The sequence below is a fragment of the Anolis carolinensis genome, chromosome 5 (genome assembly GCF_035594765.1).
Source record: "Anolis carolinensis isolate JA03-04 chromosome 5, rAnoCar3.1.pri, whole genome shotgun sequence".
Classification (NCBI taxonomy): domain Eukaryota; kingdom Metazoa; phylum Chordata; class Lepidosauria; order Squamata; family Dactyloidae; genus Anolis; species Anolis carolinensis.
In genome coordinates, this window is record NC_085845.1 from 21,040,806 (window position 1) to 21,062,156 (window position 21,351).

Below are 21,351 nucleotides of genomic sequence, written 5' to 3' on the forward strand. Positions count from 1 at the left end.
CCACCGCCCTTGCCGGAAGTTAGATGCCCGTTTCATTGGCCCCTATCCAGTGGTGGCGCAATTAAACCCCGTGACTTTCAAACTCCAACTTCCGCGTTCAATGCGCATTCACCCAGTGTTTCACCGTTCCCTGCTCCTTCCGGCGGATGGTGTGCGTCCTGATACAGACCAACCGGCCCCCCCTCCTGTTTTGATGAATGGGGAGGAGGAGTTCGAGGTTGAGGACATTTTGGATTCTCGCTTTCACCGCCGCCGCCTACAATATCTCATTGACTGGGTGGGTTTTGGCCCTGAGGAACGCTCCTGGGAAGACGCCTCCACAGTCCATGCTCCTGATCTAACCCGTCGCTTTCATCAGACCTATCCCACCAAACCGCGACCTCGCGCCTCGGGGAGAGGGCCCCAGTTTGGGAGGGGCCTTGAGGAGGGGGATAGTGTGATGACTCATGGGCCTTGTAGTCCTGCTCAGGACATTGTAATTCCTGATGAAGATGAAAACTTGGGTTTTTTACCTTCCCAGTCTGAACTGGATTCCTCTCTGCCAGATCTTTCCCAGGCAGATCTGGGAACCTTGCACCTGCAAGAAAGTTGTCTCCCAGAAGTATGTCAAACAAGCCCAGAGCCTACTTCTCCCGTATTCTTGCGCCGGGAGTTTTGTAAACAACAGAGAAGTTTGGATTCAGCTTCGCGCAGGAGTGCGAGGATTGCAGCTAAGAATGTGGCCAATTAAGACTGCTTCTCGTGAGAATCTTTGGGGAGTCTCACATCTGGTCTCAGAGTTAGCTTTCGGTTCTGATTCCCAGAGAACTGCTTCGGCGGGAAGCTAGACTCTATTTAGGTGTTTTACCCGCGTAGTAACTTCGCGGAGTCAATTCGTCAGCCTACAGAGCGAGTTGTGTCTGGACAGCGCGCTCCGGTTCAAGCCTCGCTCCTGCTCAAGCCTTGCCTTGCTATCCAGCCTTCGCCTTGCTTCCCAGCCTTTGTTTATCTACGGACTTTGCCTTGTTTCCCAGGATCAATCCTTGCCTTGTTCCACGGATTTATCAAGTTATTCCACGGACCTTGTTCTTGTTCTTAGTTACCTTGTTCCACGTTCAAGCCTTGTTTCAAGTATCAAGTTATTTCCTAGCCTCGCTCAAGTTTCATGGACTAAAGGACCTTGTCATCTCCCCTCACTTTGCTTGGCAAAGTGAGTGTTTCGGTTATTGGATTACAACTTTGGACCTTAATATTTCTTATTGGACATTGCTTTTTTGGACTAATTCTGACCTTTCCTGGAAGGTCTAATTCTGGACTATTTTCTACACTTGTTTTTATTAACTTTATATATTCCTACAATAAAGATATTAGATAGATTCTGGCCTCTGTGTATGGTTATTGGTGCTCTGCAGCCTGGGTCGTGACAGAAGCAGACGTTTGTAGTTTTCCCAAGTCCAAGAAGGGGATGAAGCCAAGCCGTGGTCAGTTCAGTCCGGGTATTCAAAGCAGGAGATGGCGTCCGTCAAGAAGACGACGGAAGGTCAAGCTAATAAGAGTAAGCACAGGTTTGCACAAACAAATGCCCACACAATCCCTCCCGCCGTCTGACCCTGGATTCCAATCAACTTACGTCTCAGCACAGGAAAGCACACAAGTCTTCAGGGAAGCGTCCCACACACACACGGATCCCAAGCGTTTGCCCAGATTACCTTGCCCAACGCAATTTGCAATTGCTCTCAAGCCCCATTTTATGCCAGTTACAAATCTTCATCACTGTCAGCTGTCCTCCTTAACCCGGGCGTTTCCTCATCACTTTCCTCGTCAGAGCTGGAACACCTCTGACTACGCCCAGCAGCATCTCCAGCTGTGGATCCCGTCCCATCCCTCCAGCTAAGCCATGGATCTGATCCTGAAGGTCCCCATTCATCTTCTGCCCCATCATGGCCAGTGGCACCCAATTCCTCCCTTACCCGAGTCCAATCCATCTCATCCTCCTCCGAGCTAACCTGCCCCTCCTCCATTCTCTCCGTAAACCCCTCGAAAGACTCTTCATCAGATGGTGCTGCAAATATGTCTCACAGTCTTTTTCTCTCTCGCTCCTCGAGAGTATCTGACTCTCGAGGAGTCTTACGCCCACGCCTGTCAGTAACAGAGCCACGAGGCTCAATCATAACAGGATTAAAATATTTTTAGTTGTAGACTAATGCTACAAGTAATGGCTCTGGGTCGGTGTGTGCAAGATGCCAAAAATATGCTGTTTTCGGCCATGCCCCCCCCCCATTCCATTTACTGGAAAATTCCTAAAAACATTCCATCATTTTTATGGCTATTGGGACAAAAATGGTGACAATTGGAGGACACGTTTACGACTGCAGTCTCCCTAAGCTTCAAATATTTGGGTCATCCACTGATTTTTAGGAATGTTTTAAAGTTTCTACAAATAAAATGTCTTTTTAAAAAACCCAAAAGAGGTATCCCCTGGAATTTCTCCACAACAACAGAACGGGGAGGAAGGCTGCTGGATTGGTGCAGGAGTACACACAAGCCAGAAGGCAGGGCTGGGGAGGGAATAGCAGAGAGTCAAAGAGGTGAACTAGAAAAAATGGCTTTTTTGATAATTTTAATTTTTGGGGGGGGGGGAGGTTGCTGGTGCAGGACCGAGAACAGATGCCAGAAGGTAGGGCTGGAAAGGGACTGAAATTGAAATAATATTCTCCCTGTGGGGACTCAAGGGAGTCAGACTATCCCTCCCCTCCCTAAACCTATCTCACACTCAGTCAAGTTAAAGCAAAAAAGGTAACAAATATTTAAACACACACACACAAATGCCCTTTTTAAACTCATCCCCCCCCAAAAAAAGCATGCCCGCCCACTCACATCTCCCTAACAAACTTAGTAAAATAAAAGGACCATAAAAGTAAAATAAAAGGACTATAAGGAAGATATTAACTTTAAAAAAATTAATGATATAATGCAGAAGAAAAAGATTGGAATTCACAAAAAGTGATCCTAAGCAACAACGGCACTGAAATAAAACACAGAGCTAGCTAACTCTCTCAAATGCCAGGACGTCACAGAAAAATGGAGGAGCTCACCTTGATATATATATATATAGAAGAAATATATATATAGAAGAAATCGGGTCACATGTCTTGGTATATATATATATATATATATATATATATATACCAAGACATGTGACCCGATTTCTTCTTCTAATTGGCTATGGCAAGGTTAATGGGGGAAAAACTATGTGTAGCTGCTCTTGTCAATTAAAGAACAACCAAATCTCCCAAATGTAGCTGAAAGATTGGCTGTCACATAGTCAGTTCTGCTTGAGCCTTCAGCTGCCCCTTGCCTGGTCCATTTTTAGTGGTCTGGTTGCCAGACCATGAAATTTCTCCAAATCTTGAATTGTGAAATGGAATTGTGCACACCCCTAGCTCTGGGTTGTCAGATGGAGATCATTTTAGCTATTTCTGTTAAATCAGGGAGACCTATCCTCCTGTACCTGGGTGTCAGCTCCCATCTCTGAGTCTAGGAACTGAGCCTATCTGTGATCCATGCAATGCATAGTTTTGTTCATGTTTGTGTACTGATTCATTTATAGCATATTGGAAAAAATAATATTGTGGTACTTCAGATCCAGAGATATTTTGTGCTATGATGTTTACTTCCTGTATGGAAATGTCATTCTTCATTAAATTTATACTCACCAAATAATTTAGGCATTTTTTCTTCTGAAATAGTTTTCAATGTCTATTCTATTTTATAGGAATTTTCTGCACAAAATTTGCACATAGTTGTTTTGTACATGAAATATTCTGCCAAAAAAACCCTCATATGTGAATTTTGCGTGAAATAAGTCCCAAACTGCAAATATTTCCATCATTCCAGGATTCTTCTCATCAGAGTTTATCAACACTCAAAAAACATATTTTCAAACATTTTGAATAGCTGAAAAGGTTATTTCCATCTATAATTCAGGTTCATGAACTTGTATACATGTTGATGTACAGAAGCATGCATATACACAAGGAAAATGAAATATAAATGTGGGCAAATGAGCATGAAATTCAGGAAGTGCAATCTGTAATACTTCTATATTAAGCTCAGACCATTTGTAATAGCAGAAGCGAGAGAAAGAACCTATGTCTCATTGAATCCTAAATAAATAGAATCAAATGTACTGGTAAATTCTAGTTAAGCAAAGTTGTATTGGAGTTTGAGAACAGTAGCTTTTAAGTCAGTACTTCACAACAAGAATCAAGGCCCAAAACATTATATTAAAATAAATCTGTTAGATTTTAAGCTGTTACAAGACTTTGGTTATCTGTTCATTGGGGACTTTTGATATATACAGCTATTCATTACTACTTAATACTGTTGCCCCTCTAGAAAAGCTCAGGAAGTCCAAATAATATCCTATGGACTAATTACCCATTTCTTCCATCTGTCTCTCCTTAAATGGTATTATGCTGATAAGAGAATTGCCCTTTATTGAAAATCAAGATCTACATCAATTCAGCTATTATTTTCACCAGAACACTTCATTTTTTTAAATTCTTTCAGGGACAGATTTGCATATATATGTGTGTATAATCATCTCTCTTTGAAAGATGACAGCTACTCTAAGGCATTATTTCTTCAAATGTGATGATGCAATGCCCATATCCTGTTCTTGGAGCTTCTGTGCTGGACTTAGAGAACTATTTATCTCTCCAGGAGCTCCATTTAATTTAATTTAAGATTGGATTTAGTAACTAATCTCCATAGAAGTCCTCAGAAGGCTATATTTATAGTTTTGACTCCTTTGCTGCTTCTGTCATGCTTCCAGACTGTGAGGGGATGGGCAGTCATATAGTTCTGATTAGTGGTAATATATTTGGCAATTTTGAGTGAGTCTCACAGCTTTTATGGCACCATGCAGACATTTAGAATTGGTTGTGTGTGGAATCTTTTAAAGAGAAGACAGGATTATTGAATTTCTGGAAAGATTCTTGCCTTTTCATACTTGACTGAAGCTGCTGGATGTCAGGTTTCGCTATTTTTTTAACTTGAAGATTGGCATAGAGTGATGAAAGAGTTTGCTCTCTGTGAGTGGACTGAGCTGTCTTTGTCATCTTGAATATCATTGTGCTTTCTTGCAGCTTGTGACCTTATGAACCATGGCATCCTTGCTCTTGTCAGTTCCATTGGCTGTACGTCAGCAGGATCCCTTCAGTCCTTGGCAGATGCTATGCATATTCCTCACCTCTTCATCCAGCGGTCAACAGCTGGGACTCCTAGGAGTGGCTGTGGGACCACCAGGAGCAACAGAAATGATGACTACACGCTCTTTGTCCGCCCGCCTGTCTACATCAATGATGTCATCTTGAGAGTGGTCACAGAATATGCCTGGCAGAAATTCATCATTTTCTACGACAGCGAGTATGGTAAGTAGCATTCAGTATATCAGTGCATATAAGGGGTTACTGAAAATCATGAAACGTGATAATATTTTTAAGCACAATTGCATTAGGAACTTTAAAAATTTCCATGAGATTGCATTGCTCTCTAAGCATTTTATGACAACATTAGCATTTCACAATCCTTACTGTGTGTGCTTTTTAAACACCACTCTCTGTTCCTGAAAGCCATCAACTTTTATGAATTGTCTTGATAATTCCTCTGATAAGTGTTAAATTGAATTGCTAAAGGTATTTTTCCCCCATGTGGCATGAAGCAGAGCACTGGAGCCCCTCTTGTATTTGATGTTTCACATCACATATGGATGTTTGAAAGAGTTTGAAAGAAACAATTGAATAGGCTTGCCAGCCAATTTACATATATTATGTTCATTTTAGGAGCCAATTTTAAAAATATGATAACAAATAATGCCAAGTAACGAAACTTTTGCTTACTTTCTGTCATGCCAGTGTTTTTTGAGGACATGAATGATAATTTTGGGGGCACAAGATTAATTTTAGAAAGGTTGTGGAATAGAAGGTCTAGGGAACCATGTGCTGCAGAGAGACAACAGGTTTAAGTCCTGGGAAACATATTGGGCAAGTCACACTCTCTCAGACTCAGGGGAAAGCAAGAGCAAACCATCTCTGAACAAATTCTGCCAAAACCCTGTCATAGGTTTGCTTTTGTGTGTGTTTGGATTAGTATTTTATTGTTATTTCTGAGAACGAGGTTTCCGCGTCCTTGAATTCAAATCAGCTAAAACCAAGGAAATGTTTGCTTCATGTCCATCACCAGCATGAAGCTTAGTTTAGTTGCTTAAGGCCCCTTCCACACAGCTGTATAAAATTCATATTAAACTGGATTATATGGCAGTGTGGACTCAGATAACACAGTTCAAAGCAGATATTGTGGATTTTTTTTATCATGGCAGAAGCAAATTGAGAATATACTGCAAATTGCTTCTGGTGTGAGAGAAATCGTATGTCTACAAAGACATTGCCCAGGGAATGCCCACATGTGTTACCATCCTGTGGGAGGCTTCTCTCATATTCCCGCATGGAAAGCTGGGGTTGACAGGTGGGAGCTCATTCCATCTCCCAGTTTCAAACTGCTGACCTTCAAGTCTTCAGGTCAGCAGTTCAACCAGCACAAGAGTTTAACCCATTGCACCACCACAATTATCTGCCTTGATATTCTGGGTTATATTGCTGTGTGGAAGGGCCCTAAGTCCTTTGGAGTTACTTTTTTTGACAAGTACATTTTTATAGTATGCTTGAGTTTGGTTTAGCAAAAACACACTCTGATCTGAACTAGCCTGTGGAGACCTGTTTGACTCTGCATTTGTTTGACAGGGTGAGAAATTCAGCAGGTGATCAATGAGATAATCAGTGCAGGAGCCCCACAAGTATGTTATTGTGGACCTTCAAGCCATTCCTGATTTAGGGCAGGTTTTTGTCTACAAAATTTGTTTGAAGGGGGTTTGCCATTGTCTTCCTCAGTTGCAGAGAGAGTGTCACTAGCGTAAAGTCACCCAATAGGTTTCCATGGTCATGTGGGGATTTGAATCTTCATAAGGTCTTCAGAATCCTAGTCAAACAAAATTATGATGGCTTTTATATAGAAACCAGACCAAGCTAAATTTTATGCATAATGCCTGGAAATAGTTAACCTTTGCCAACATTGTGTTATAGTTCCACACTCCCAATATCTCTGACCACCACCCAGAAATCATTTAGAATTTTTCTGTCTACTTCTCGCACACACAAGGAGAATCATTTGGAATATCCATTTCATCCTAGCAGTCACAGATGTTCTAGACTAGAACTCATAAAAAGAATTGTAACCCAACAATATTGTAATAATGAAAGGTTGGATAAACCTGAGTTATACCATATTACAAAAATCTGAATGTATTTGTCTGCAATGTGGAAGAGTTAATCTTCTTAAAAGGGGCTCCCATGTCTTCAAGCTGCCTGAACATGCAAGAAAAAAAAATTGTGTATCTATTGGCAGCATGAAAATTCACATTTGGATCCACATAGGGTCAAAATGTGTTTGAAACAATACAGACTGAATTGGGACTAAATCCAGATTGTCAAATTGGATTCGCAAATTGAATTATGGAAACTTGCATACTCTTAAAAGTTATGACACAAATTTTATCTGTCTACATTAATTGGAAGACTGCAGTAGGGCTTAATTATTTTTTACCAATCCTTTGAAAATCTCATGTGATAGAGATGTTTTAATTTTACATGTGTTAAGGAGTAACAACTTTTTGAAATATTTGCTTATTTGAGGGGAAAGAGATGTTATTGGCAACTTCAAACTCAAGAGGATATAGTCACATGGAGGCCTATGTCAGCCTATACAACTCAGCAATGTCATTCCAGCCAAGGATGACTGGTTATTGGTTCCCCAGAGCCTGTCAATCCTGGCAGAGTCTTCTCAGTTCAGTCTGCTAGGAAGGGCATCACAGTTAAAATGTTTTGCAGTCTTTCCCTTCTGAAGCCTACAATTGGAATATTGAACCACATGCAAATAAAAAAAGTTATTGTCTTTTATTGAATAGAGCACAAAAGCTAAACCAAAGCCTAAAATATCAGCATACCAACTGGAATAATCTTTACTCAGTGAGACTTGTTACACAGGCCCTTTGTATAGGTGTGTGTACATATGTATATATTTATTATGTTTATTTATAGTCTACTTTCTTCCCACTCATGATACTCAGGGCAGCTTACAAAAATAAAGCAAAAGAAAAAAAATGAATCTATAGAAGCTAAATCTGTGATGGGCCTTCTGGATTCCACAGCTCAGTAAGGAGATGTCTTGCTGGTTCGAGGTTGGGATGATTATGTGCCCCATCTTCTAATGCATTATTCTTTGTTTGAAACCTTTTGATTAAGGGGATGAATGATCAAATGTTACTAAAATTAGGCATTGGTTTAGTTTTTTTTTGTAGTTACGAATATGTACGTGGAAAATTCTCTGTACAAAATTCACAGTATCTTCAGCATTTTTAAGGCAGAGTAACCAAGTCTCTGAAGAAGCTATTTCACTGCCATATATGGATACATGTTAGGCATTGTAACAAATACAACTTGGCAGTATCATTTGATTATAATTTATACCATAGTCCTATGGAGACTGGCTTACACATATACATGATTGAGGTCAGTAGAGCTTACCACTAGGTCCAGAATGTCCGCCTTTGTCTACAAAGAGCTCCTTGATTCAGCACATTCAGTCTTCTATAAGTTGCTGATAGATTGCACTTATTTTCCAGTGCTTTCATTTCATTCTTTCAGTTTGCTTTCAGAGAAGAAAACGTGACTTTAAAAAATCATAACATAAGTAGATATCTATAGTGGCAATCAAAATGTGTGTATATTTACTTTCTTAAAAATTATGCACTTTCTTTGTGTGAATTATTTAATTTCTCAGTTTAAAATACCAATTGGCATTACTGAAATTATGCCTATAAATATCCTGGTTTGATGATGAAGAAAAATAAAGCTTTGGATGTTTACAATAAATTTCACTATAACAAAGGAGGCTGGAATCCAGAATAAATATCATGCTAATCCAAATACCTCACATAGCACAAAGGGACAATATTCATTTACATATCCATTTATCAATGTCATAGGTTTTAAGTTCAACACACTGGAATTGCATTTGACTTTTATCTTGCCTATCAATAATTGCCTTTCATTAGAGGAGTGATAGTGCATAATTTATATTTGGAATTATGCATTTCTACAGGGCACAATATTATTTTCTTTCTGTTCTGCTTTGTAGAAATAGTCCAAATTATTCTTGAATGCAAGTGGACCTATTCATTTGATTTATTATGGGGGCAGAGAAGAGTCATACCTATCATTTCTGGATGATAGAAGAATCCAGTCTATTTAAAATTCTCGTGCCAACAAAGAAAATAGAAGCCTTTGAAAGAAGTTATTTTTGTCATATAAGTCCTAATTAGCTGGTTGAGAGGAAGATGACTCTGAGAGCTCACTTCAGTTCTGTGGGAAAGCAATACCATCAACTGCATTTCAGATGAAACTTTACAATGTGATGAGTATAAGAACAAATAAGCAGAAAGGCCAATAACCATTGGAGCATCCCTTTTAAATCAGGGTCAAAGTAAATGTGATACTTGGGATTTTACCCCTTAATGAAGAGCTGGCATGGAAAAAGAGTGTGCACCAGATTGAAAACATGGCATGGGGAGAAGAGAGCTTTAACTCTTTGGGCCTGTCTTGGTTGGAAATGCTTCCCTTCTAGGAGAAAAGCACTTCAGTCACTGGTGATTTCAGCTGGGATGGATGGAAGGGTTGTCAGGTTTTCAACATAATAATATAGGATAGGTCTCCGTATTCTAAAACCAGCTCAAGCATAGTTGGGTATAGTCTCCACAAGTCTATTGTGAAGACAGAGTGTTTCTGAACTCTGAGATTTCAAATCTTTTGGAAATTCTCAAACCCATAATAACCTCATGATAGGAAATGTATGTGATGACCACACTGCTTCACCCTAGTGGAGAGGAGGCAGATTAGATGGTCACATCATGCCAACTTTAGTCACAAGCTGCAGTTCCCCAGCTTTTAGGATGTAGCCAGGTGTATGGAATGTTAGAGGTCGGTCTGTTGTTAGCACTGTCACTACATCAAGAGATATATGAAAGTTAATCTTATTCTGAAAGGGCAAATGAGGACACCAGGGAAACATTTTGTTCATTTCCAAGAAAAGCCAGTAGGAGGCATTGAAATTTAGACCAAGTTAAATGGAACTCATTAAACTTTTGGCTTACTAAGAATCCCCTCTTCACATCTTTGCACTGAACATCCAGTGATTGGAAGTAAATATTCTAGAGCAGTTTATGAACATGTTCCTCCTTCTCAGAAATTCAAATACACATACAGTAGAATCTCACTTATCTAACATAAACAGGCTGGCAGAACGTCGGATAAGCGAAAATGTTGGATAATAAGGAGGGATTAAGGAAAAGCCTATTAAATGTCAAATTATATTATGATTTTACAAAATAAGCACCAAAACATCATGCTTTACAACAAATCAACAGAAAAAGTAGTTCAACACATGATAACGTTTTGTAGTAATTACTGTACTTACAAATTTAGCACCAAAACGTTGCATTGAAAACATTGACTACAAAAACATTGACTACTAACAAATTGACTACAAATGAAGATAGAATTGCATAAAATGAACTTACAGTAACAAGATTGTCAAAAAATTAATTTGTAAAAAGTTCAATCCTTGCTGCCTAGAAAAAAAGCTGTGGATCTGGGCGGGAGGCAGACTGTGTTGGATAATCCAGAATGCTGGATAAGCGAATGTTGGATAAGTGAGACTCTACTGTATCTCCACACAAAGATATGAATAAAGCTTCAATGCATTGGGCATGGAAAGATGAGCATCTCTTATGAATAGGAAGAAATTTGATTATCGTAAAGTAGTATTTCCACATCACTGAAACTTTTGACAAAAAAATATCAAACATGTACACATTCGTGATATTTACAAGATATTTTATGAAATAATTTATTTAAAAAAACATTTCTATATGCATTTTATAATGTGCTCAATTATGAAACTGCATAATTGGAAAATAATATCCTGAAATACACTTCAGACAATGCAAAATGTTGGATAAATCAGTAATTATGAATGTGCAAATTGGAAAGTGTTCAAAATATTTGTGCAAACCACAAAATACTATAATCCAAAATGAAATATAGACAGAAAAGAACTACAGGTGAGACTTGAAATTGAATGGATTTAAGACTGAGACATTTTTACACTTTTAATTTCTAAAGTGCTGCACTCTAGATGATTTTGAATACATCTGAAGGCGAGAAAAAGTATGACTTTTAAGAAATTTTCTTCAGTTAAGTCTTTGTTTTCTGATACTGCTTGACATGTATATATTTGAAATCATACAATTTATCATAGTTGCAAATTGTTCATGACAAAACCTTAATTATGAGTCTTGTGCCATTTTACTCTAAAGGCATTTTATAGACCAATATTTTTGTTGTTGTTCATTAATTCAGTCGCTTTTGACTCTTCATGAACTCGTGGACCAGCCCACACCAGAGCTCCCTGTTGGTTGTCGCCACCCCCAGCTCCTTCAAGGTCAAGCCAGTTACTTCAGAGATACCATCCATCCATTTTGCCCATGGTTGGCCCCTCTTCCTTTTTCCTTCCTTTTTCCCCAGCATCATTATCTTCTCCAAGATTTCCTGCCTTCTCATTATGTTTGCCTCTAATATCCTTCCCTCCAGTGAGCAGTCAGGTATTATTTCCTGGAGTATAGACTGGTTGGATCTTCTTGTGGTCCAAGGCACTCTCAGGATTTTCCTTCAACACCGCAGTTCAAAAGTGTCCATCTTCCTTCACTCAGCCTTCCTTATGGTCCAGCTCTCACATCCATAGGTTACTATGGGGAATACCATTGCTTTAACAATGCGGACCTTCCTTGCCAGTGTGATGTGTCTGCTCTTTACTATTTTATTGAGATTGGTCATTGCTCTCCTCCCAAGAAGTAAACGTCTTCTGATTTCCTGGCTGCAGTCTGCATCTGCAGTAAACTTCACTCCTAGAAATATAAAGTCTGTCACTGCCTCCACATGTTCTCCCTCTACTTGCCAGTTATCAATCAGTCCTGTTGCCATAATCTTGTTTTTTTTTTTAATGTTTAACTGCAACCCAGCTTTTGCACTTCCTTCTTTCATCTTGGTTATAAGACTCCTCAGCTCCTCCTTGCTTTCAGCCATGAAAAATATATCATCTGCATATCAAAGGTTGTTAATGTTTCTTCCAGCAATTTTAACTCCAGCCTTGGATTCATCAAGACCTGCATATCACATGATGTGTTCTACATACAAGTTGAATAGGTAGGGTGAGAGTATACAGCCTTGCCATATGCCTTTCCCAATCTTGAACCAGTCTGTTGTTCCATAGTCTGTTCTTCCTGTTGCTACTTGGTCGTTATACAGATTCCTCAGGAAACAAAGTGACTTGGTATCACCAAGGACTTTCCACAATTTATTATGATCCACACAGTCAAAGGCTTTAGAATAGTCAATAAAACAGAAATAAATGTTTTTCTGAAACTCCCTACCTTCCTCCATTATCCAGCGGATGATGTCAGTTTAGACCGATATGAAGATACACTTATTTTCAGTGTTTAAAAACTGTTACATTTAAAGTTATATTGATGCTCAAACTGACAAAAATGTTCAGTGCATTGGTTGAAAGGTGAAAAGAGTGGGATCTTTTCTTGAGGAATACATTTTGTTACATTTCTCATTCTGTTTTATGTTGACTATATATTATTTTAAGTGCGCACAAACGAAAAGGGCAAAAAATCTGTTTTTGTCTACAGTTTTTCTTCCTCTTCTACTTGCCTTGGAGACAAGCAGTTGTTGTTGAAACTCCTTGTTTTAGAGGTTAACGTGTAAAGGTTCAGGAGTGAAAGAAATGTTATTAAGAATGTTATTTAAAAAATGAAAGTTAAAAGGGAAAGGCTTATAATAAAAGCGAATAAATACTGAATCTTTTATTTAGGGTAAGAGAGCAATCTTTCCTGATCTTGTCAAGGCAGTATTGAAATTGACCACCATCCTGATATTTGTTTTAAGCAAAGGTTGTATCTTAGGAGATAGAGAAATGCCATGAAGTATATATATATATATATATATATATATATATATATATATATCTGGAAAGGAGAAACAGCATTGGAGATCTTCAGAAGTTGGCATTCTGCAGGCGGGCTTGCTCACTCTCATATAAATGTATAGGTCATGTGCATTCCAAACAAACACACTGAAATGGAATTGCTTATCCTTATTTTTACTAGCTTAGATGCACCAGTAAAGATTAGCAGGTAATGCTAGTGAATCAAGGATCCAACTTTATTTAAAGAAGGAATTGCATTTTTGTCCACCTAACCCTGTAGATGTATTCAAAGAATGGATCCCTTGAATCCTTACATCCTAATTAAGGACTTTATTGCAGAAGACATGCAAATCAGCCTTGGAGTTGATGGTTTCTATCAACCTATGGCATGTACATCCCACTATCAGTGTGCCTGCTCCTTGTAATTATTCCATCTTTACCTACTAATGGATAAAACCCATCAAGAGCTCCAATCCCAGAATGTTCCTATAACTTACCTTAGTGGCATGGCTTCCTTCTGCTTCTGTGCAGGCATGGGGGTAGCAAAGTGACATTAGTGTGTGGGATTCTGTGTTATTAAAATATTTTTTCCTTCTCACCATGGAGGGATCTCAGAGTAGCACGCAATTAAAACAATATACAAATTTAAGACAATTCCTTATAAAAACAGAATAATTAAGTGGGAGAAAAACATATGAAAGAAATATCAATATGACAGAAAATGTGACAACACTTAAAATCATGTATACACACACTTTAAAAAGTAATATGATTGTTCCCCAAATGCTTTCATTAAAATTAAAATCCTCGTTTTATCTTGCCACCTAAGAAAGACTAATATTATCACCAGTCAGACTTCCAAGAAAAGGGCATTTCCTAAATAGGGCCCACAACAATCAGTAGAACACAGAACTGGTCCTCACTAAAAACTCTTATCCAATTATAGGGAGAAACAGTTCTTCACATGATGAAGTTCCAAGTATTTAGGGCGTTGAATGTCATTGCAAACATTTTGAATGGGACTAGAATTGAATTGATACCCACAATATACCACTTTTAGACTAACAACTTCATCACATGGAGTCTAGCAAAGTATAGCAAAGGGAATCATACTGTTAGATCTTCAATTATCCAGTTTCAAGTTATGTCTTCTCGTTACGCATATTTCTCTCTTCAGGTTTTCACCTATTGTTGCCTGCATTCAAAATAATCATGCAGGGAAACCTTTTTTCCTCTGTCTCCATATTACTTTTAAAAAAATCAGGGAAAACTTCAATATCTGAAAGCCAAGAGATCCCTTGACCTGTCCAAAGCCCCTTACATTAAAAGAGACAGGACATAGTTTGAAAGACTCTTCTTTCAATGGGATTCCTTACCCCCAAAGCCCCTCACGCCTCCCAGTTTTAAAACATTCTTTTCAATGGGATCTTCCCTATTCTGTTTGAATTCCTCTCCTTGAGTAAATCAGCGATTCTTTTACTCCACTTTTAATACTTCTTTCATTGGAATCTTCACTTTTAACACTACTTTCAATTTGGTGGTCTCCCCCTAGAGTAGTGGTTCTCAACCTGTAGTTCCCCAAGTGTTTTTGTCTACAACTCCCAGAAATTTCAGCCAGTTTACCAGCTGTTAGGATTTCTGGGAGTTGAAGGCCAAAACATCTGGGGACCCACAGGTTGAGAACCACTGCTCTAGAGGAGATCAGCACATTTTTAAAACACTTCTTTCAATAGGATCCACAATGTCTTTAAACCACTTTAAACAACAGAAAGATCATGGAGGGGAACTTCATAAAATAGAATGTAATGGAGAAAGACATCATTTCTTGTGGAGCCTAGATTACTATTAAGGAGAAAATGTGGTGACATCAAAGTGGTGGAGGATGCCCATTGCTCCATGGGCAAATCTGTCAGATCCCTTCATATGTGTGTGGTTCTTTTTGCATTAGTGATGATTTTGGCATGAGCCATAGGCTCATAACATGATTACTCCTTTCAGCACACTTCAGCTCCACTTCAAGGACGAAGGGCTACTGATGACAGTCGGAAGTAGGCCAACACCATGTGATGGGCTCCATGCCTCTTTGTCCTTAAAATGGAGATGAAGTGTTTTACGACGGGGAAAATGTTTCATGTCATGATGTCATAAGCCTCCTGCATATAATTGTGAGTCTGTTATTTTAATATTTGCATGTAATAAAGACCTAACAAATATAAAGAGTTACAATGACAATATTGCCCCTTCTACACTTTAGAGCATATTTTGAGAGACTATAAACACAACAGAAAATAGAAAAAAATTAGCCCCTACCTAGTGGCAAAAGTTATTCTTAATGGTTAATGGTATTTTTAATGGTTGGCTGGTTAGAATGTAGTTGTGATGACCCATGGGCCTTGTAGTCCTGCTCAGGACATTGTAATTCCTGATGAAGATGAAAACTTGGGTTTTTTACCTTCCCAGTCTGAACTGGATTCCTCTCAGCCAGATCTTTCCCAGGCAGATCTGGGAACCTTGCACCTGCAAGAAAGTTGTCTCCCAGAAGTATGTCAAACAAGCCCAGAGCCTACTTCTCCCGTATTCTTGCGCCGGGAGTTTTGTAAACAACAGAGAAGTTTGGAGTCAGCTTCGCGCAGGAGTGCGAGGATTGCAGCTAAGAATGTGGCCAATTAAGACTGCTTCTCGTGAGAATCTTTGGGGAGTCTCACATCTGGTCTCAGAGTTAGCTTTCGGTTCTGATTCCCAGAGAACTGCTTCGGCGGGAAAGCTAGACTCTATTTAGGTGTTTTACCCGCGTAGTAACTTCGCGGAGTCAATTCGTCAGCCTTCGGAGCGAGTTGTGTCTGGACAGCGCGCTCCGATTCAAGCCTCGCTCCTGCTCAAGCCTTGCCTTGCTATCCAGCCTTCGCCTTGCTTCCCAGCCTTGTTTATCTACGGACTTTGCCTTGTTTCCCAGGATCAATCCTTGCCTTGTTCCACGGATTTATCAAGTTATTCCACGGACCTTGTTCTTGTTCTTAGTTACCTTGTTCCACGTTCAAGCCTTGTTTCAAGTATCAAGTTATTTCCTAGCCTCGCTCAAGTTTCATGGACTAAAGGACCTTGTCATCTCCCCTCACTTTGCCTGGCAAAGTGAGTGTTTCGGTTATTGGATTACAACTTTGGACCTTAATATTTCTTATTGGACATTGCTTTTTTGGACTAATTCTGACCTTTCCTGAAAGGTCTAATTCTGAACTATTTTCTACACTTGTTTTTATTAACTTTATATATTCCTTCAATAAAGATATTAGATAGATTCTGGCCTCTGTGTATGGTTATTGGTGCTCTGCAGCCTGGGTCGTGACAGTTTGACTCCGCCACCCTAAGCACCAATTAACCTCGGCCAGAATGTCTACCGGAGTCGTACCTGGGCCGAGCGGCCAGCCGATTACCTACACCATCGACAAGGAAGAGGTGGACCGAATCCGTGATAAGCTCAATGCACAGGATGGAGAAATAAGGGGTTTGAAGGAACGCGGAGTTCGTCTTCCGGCCATGGCGTTGCCAACCAAGTTTACTGGAGAAGCTTCTAAGGTTCATGTCTTCCGTCGCCAATGTCAAGCTTATCTGGAGGCCCGTGCTGCCGAGTTTCCCCAAGAAGACATCAAAGTGGCATGGGTTTACAGTCTTCTAGACGGGCCAGCGGCCAGCTGGGCGACGGCACTGTTCGACCAAGCCTCTCCACACCTAAGATCAGCGCAACACTTCTTGGACCACCTCAAGGAGACTTGGGGAATCGAGGACAATTTGGAGGCAGCCGGTCACAAACTCCGTCGCCTTTTCCAAGGAGACAGACCTATGTCTCAGTATATAGCCGAGTTCCGAGTGCTGGCCCACAACACCGGCTGGAACGATGTAGCCCTCAGGGGACAATTCCGGGAGGGTCTCAACATTGAAATGCTGGAAGAAATCTCCAAGGTGGATCCTCCCCAGACCCTCGAGGCACTCATTGATCAATGTTTACGGGCTGAAGTCATGATTGCCAACAGGAAACAGTGGGTTCGAGGCCAGGGCAGTAGAGCCGGGGCAAAACCCCCCGCTCCCGCCAGCGTTCAGCCACGTCCGGTGTGGAGACCCCCACCGCCAACCCCATACCCCAGAGGAGGCGAGGAGGTGCCGATGCAGTTGGGCAATGTGCGTCCCAGACTAGATGCCGCCGAGAAGGCCCGTCGTCAACGCTTAAACCTCTGCTGGTACTGCGGGAACGGGGGCCACTTCGCCAGAGAGTGCCCAGCCAAAGGGAAGCCTGCCGCCCGTCTTGCGGCGGCGTCCTCCACGGAGACGAAGGCGTCTGAGCCGACTGGCACACAGCCGGCGGGGGAAGCCAACGACCGGGTGTAGAGAGGCTCGCCAACCCGGTCAAAAAATCCATCCAAGAGCCGCCAACCGGGGTCCTGTTCCTTCTCGTGGTCACATTATGGTCAGCAAAAAGGGGACCCGTCATGATCCACGCCATGATAGACTCTGGAGCTACCAACAATTTCATCGATAGAGAGTATGCCGACTCTCTGGGATTACAATATCATGATTTCAAGAATGCCCGTGTGGTGCAAGCCATAGACGGCCGTCCCCTCAAGACGGGCCCCGTAAGCCAGTGGTCGGAACCCACCAGGATGTGGATAAGGGAACATATGGAAGAGATTTCCTTCTTTGTTACCGAGGTCCCCCATTTCCCTGTGATTTTGGGAATTCCATGGCTGACTCTCCACGACCCTAACATCTCCTGGTCCAACAGAGAACTGCAGTTTGCTTCACCGTATTGCCAAAACCATTGCCTCGTAGCCAAGGTATGCCATGCCACAGACACCGAGCCCATCATCACCTTGCCAAAGAAGTACTCCGAGTATTGGGATGTATTCAATGAGAAAGAAGCCGAAAAATTACCCCCACATAGACCTTATGACTGTGCCATTGACTTGGTGGAGGGGGCCCCGATCCCGCGAGGGCATCTCTACTCCCTGACTGAACCAGAGCAAGAAGCTCTCAGGGAATTCCTAGAGACAAACCTTCGCAAGGGATTCATCAGACCCTCTCAATCCCCAGCCGCCTCCCCAGTGATGTTTGTGAAGAAGAAGTCAGGGGAACTACGCTTGGTGGTGGACTACAGAGCATTGAACAATATCACCAAGCGGAACAGCTATCCCCTGCCCTTAATCTCGGATCTACTGGATCGGCTTCGAGGAGCCAAGGTTTACACCAAGCTGGATCTTCGGGGGGCTTACAACTTAGTTCGCATCAGGGAAGGGGACGAGTGGAAGACCGCCTTCCAGACCAAATTCGGATTATTTGAGTCCCGAGTTATGAATTTCGGTTTATGCGGAGCCCCCGCAACGTTCCAGCATTTTGTCAATGACATTTTTCAGGACTATCTAGACAGGTTCTTGATAATCTACCTGGACGATTTTTTGGTGTTTTCCAGATCACAATCAGAACATGAGAACCACGTCAAAATGGTGTTACAACGATTGCGGGATCATGGACTTTATGCCAAGCTGGAAAAATGCGCTTTTGATCTACAAGAGGTAGATTTCCTTGGTTACCGCATCTCGCCTCTAGGGCTTTCCATGGATCCAGCCAAAGTTTCAGCAGTATTGGAATGGCGGGCGCCAACTAACAAGAAAGAGGTGCAGCGTTTCTTGGGGTTCGCGAACTACTACCGCAAGTTCATTCCAGATTTTGCCCGCTGGTCCGACCCCATCACTAGCTGCATCCGTGGAAAGCAGCCTTTCCGCTGGACTGATCAAGCAGAGAAAGGGTTCCAGCAACTAAAGAAACTATTCACCTCCCAGCCAATTCTACAGCACCCAAATCCTGGAACCCCTTTTGTGGTGCAAGCGGACGCCTCTGATGTGGCAATTGGGGCTGTACTCTTACAACCGGTGGGAGATCACCTCCACCCCTGTGCCTTTTATTCTCGTCAACTAACCACACCAGAGAGGAATTACACCATTTGGGAAAAAGAACTACTGGCCATAAAGGCAGCCTTTGAAACTTGGAGACATTGGCTAGAAGGGGCCAAATTTCCCATTGAAGTCCACACTGATCATCGTAATCTAGAACATCTAAGAACTGCCCGCAAACTAAATCAGAGGCAGCAACGTTGGGCTTTATTCTTTGAACGTTTCAACTTCCAGATCCATTATGTGACCCCAGCCCAAACCAAGCAAGCAGACGCCCTGTCACGTAAACCGGAATACGCTGCAGGACGCAAGGAGACCTTTGAATCCCAACTGCTACAACCTGAGAACTTTGCCACGCTCACGGTGGGGAACACCAAATCCATTCCCATTGGTTCAACTTCCCCTACTCCAGGACCCATCTGTGCTCAAGAAATCAGGGCTAGTCAGCAAGCAGATGCCTGGGCGCAGGACCAACTTCGCCAAGGTCTGCATTTCCCCTTTTCGCTTAAAGATGGGCTGCTCTGCTATAGAAATCATGTTTATATCCCACCCGGACCGGGCAGGGAAAAAGCGCTTCGTCTGTGTCATGACTGCAAACCAGCAGGACACTTCGGACTATTTAAAACTATGCATTTGATCCTAAGGGATTTTTGGTGGCCCAAGATCCGCAAGGATGTGGAAAAATATGTCAACACCTGCCCAGTATGCCAGCGCTCCAAGATACGAAGGGAGAAGCCCTCAGGGCTTTTACACCCCCTTCCTACCCCATCTCGCCCATGGGAAATAATTTCCGCGGATTTCATCACTGACCTACCACCTTCCTGTGGATTCACCACGATCTTAGTGGTGGTGGACCTATTCACCAAGTTAGCCCATTTCATTCCCTGCGAAGGCCTCCCCACGGCCAAGGAAACTGCGGATCTATTTCTTCAACATGTTTTCAGACTACATGGATTGCCCAAGAGTTTAGTCACAGACCGTGGATCTCAATTCACCTCTCGTTTTTGGAAGGCACTACAAAAACTATTGGGCATAGACTCTCGCTTATCTTCAGCTCATCATCCCCAAACAGATGGGCAAACGGAGCGCACCAATGCCACTTTGGAGCAGTATCTTCGCTGTTATGTAAACTATCAACAGGACAATTGGGCTTCTCTGTTACCACTGTCTGAGTTTGCCTACAACAATGGAGTTCAAGCTTCTACAAAAGAAACGCCGTTCTTTGCAAACTACGGCTTCCATCCACGTTTCTTCCCCCCTGTCATTGAAACTTCAGAGGTTCCCGCAGCAGAGGATTGGCTGCAGGAACTCACAGCGGTGCAACAACTTTTGCTCCAGCAACTGGATCAAGCCAAGGAGGACTATAAACGCCACGCTGACAAACATCGCCAGCCGGGCCCCGAAATCAAGGTAGGAGATCGGGTTTTCCTGTCCACTCGCTTTCTGCCCTCCCACCGCCCTTGCCGGAAGTTAGATGCCCGTTTCATTGGTCCCTATCCAGTGGTGGCGCAATTAAACCCCGTGACTTTCAAACTCCAACTTCCGCGTTCAATGCGCATTCACCCAGTGTTTCACCGTTCCCTGCTCCTTCCGGCGGATGGTGTGCGACCTGATACAGACCAACCGGCCCCCCCTCCTGTTTTGATGAATGGGGAGGAGGAGTTCGAGGTTGAGGACATTTTGGATTCTCGCTTTCACCGCCGCCGCCTACAATATCTCATTGACTGGGTGGGTTTTGGCCCTGAGGAACGCTCTTGGGAAGACGCCTCCACAGTCCATGCTCCTGATCTAACCCGTCGCTTTCATCAGACCTATCCCACCAAACCACGACCTCGCGCCTCGGGGAGAGGGCCCCAGTTTGGGAGGGGCCTTGAGGAGGGGGATAGTGTGATGACCCATGGGCCTTGTAGTCCTGCTCAGGACATTGTAATTCCTGATGAAGATGAAAACTTGGGTTTTTTACCTTCCCAGTCTGAACTGGATTCCTCTCAGCCAGATCTTTCCCAGGCAGATCTGGGAACCTTGCACCTGCAAGAAAGTTGTCTCCCAGAAGTATGTCAAACAAGCCCAGAGCCTACTTCTCCCGTATTCTTGCGCCGGGAGTTTTGTAAACAACAGAGAAGTTTGGAGTCAGCTTCGCGCAGGAGTGCGAGGATTGCAGCTAAGAATGTGGCCAATTAAGACTGCTTCTCGTGAGAATCTTTGGGGAGTCTCACATCTGGTCTCAGAGTTAGCTTTCGGTTCTGATTCCCAGAGAACTGCTTCGGCG

General features: G+C 42.1%; 1 protein-coding gene across 4 annotated transcripts in view; it reads left to right on the forward strand.

The window, feature by feature from the left end:
• grid2 (glutamate ionotropic receptor delta type subunit 2) overlaps positions 1–21,351 on the forward strand; it is a 1,070,019-nt gene that overhangs the window by 599,271 nt on the left and 449,397 nt on the right. For all 4 annotated transcript variants that reach the window (XR_010007023.1, XM_062983639.1, XM_062983641.1 and 1 more), the window contains exon 3: positions 5,130–5,414. Coding sequence is in view for 3 of the 4 variants with exons in the window: in XM_062983639.1 (XP_062839709.1) it covers positions 5,130–5,414 (285 nt within the window). In the remaining variant the exon portion in view is untranslated. The remainder of the gene's footprint in view (positions 1–5,129; positions 5,415–21,351) is intronic.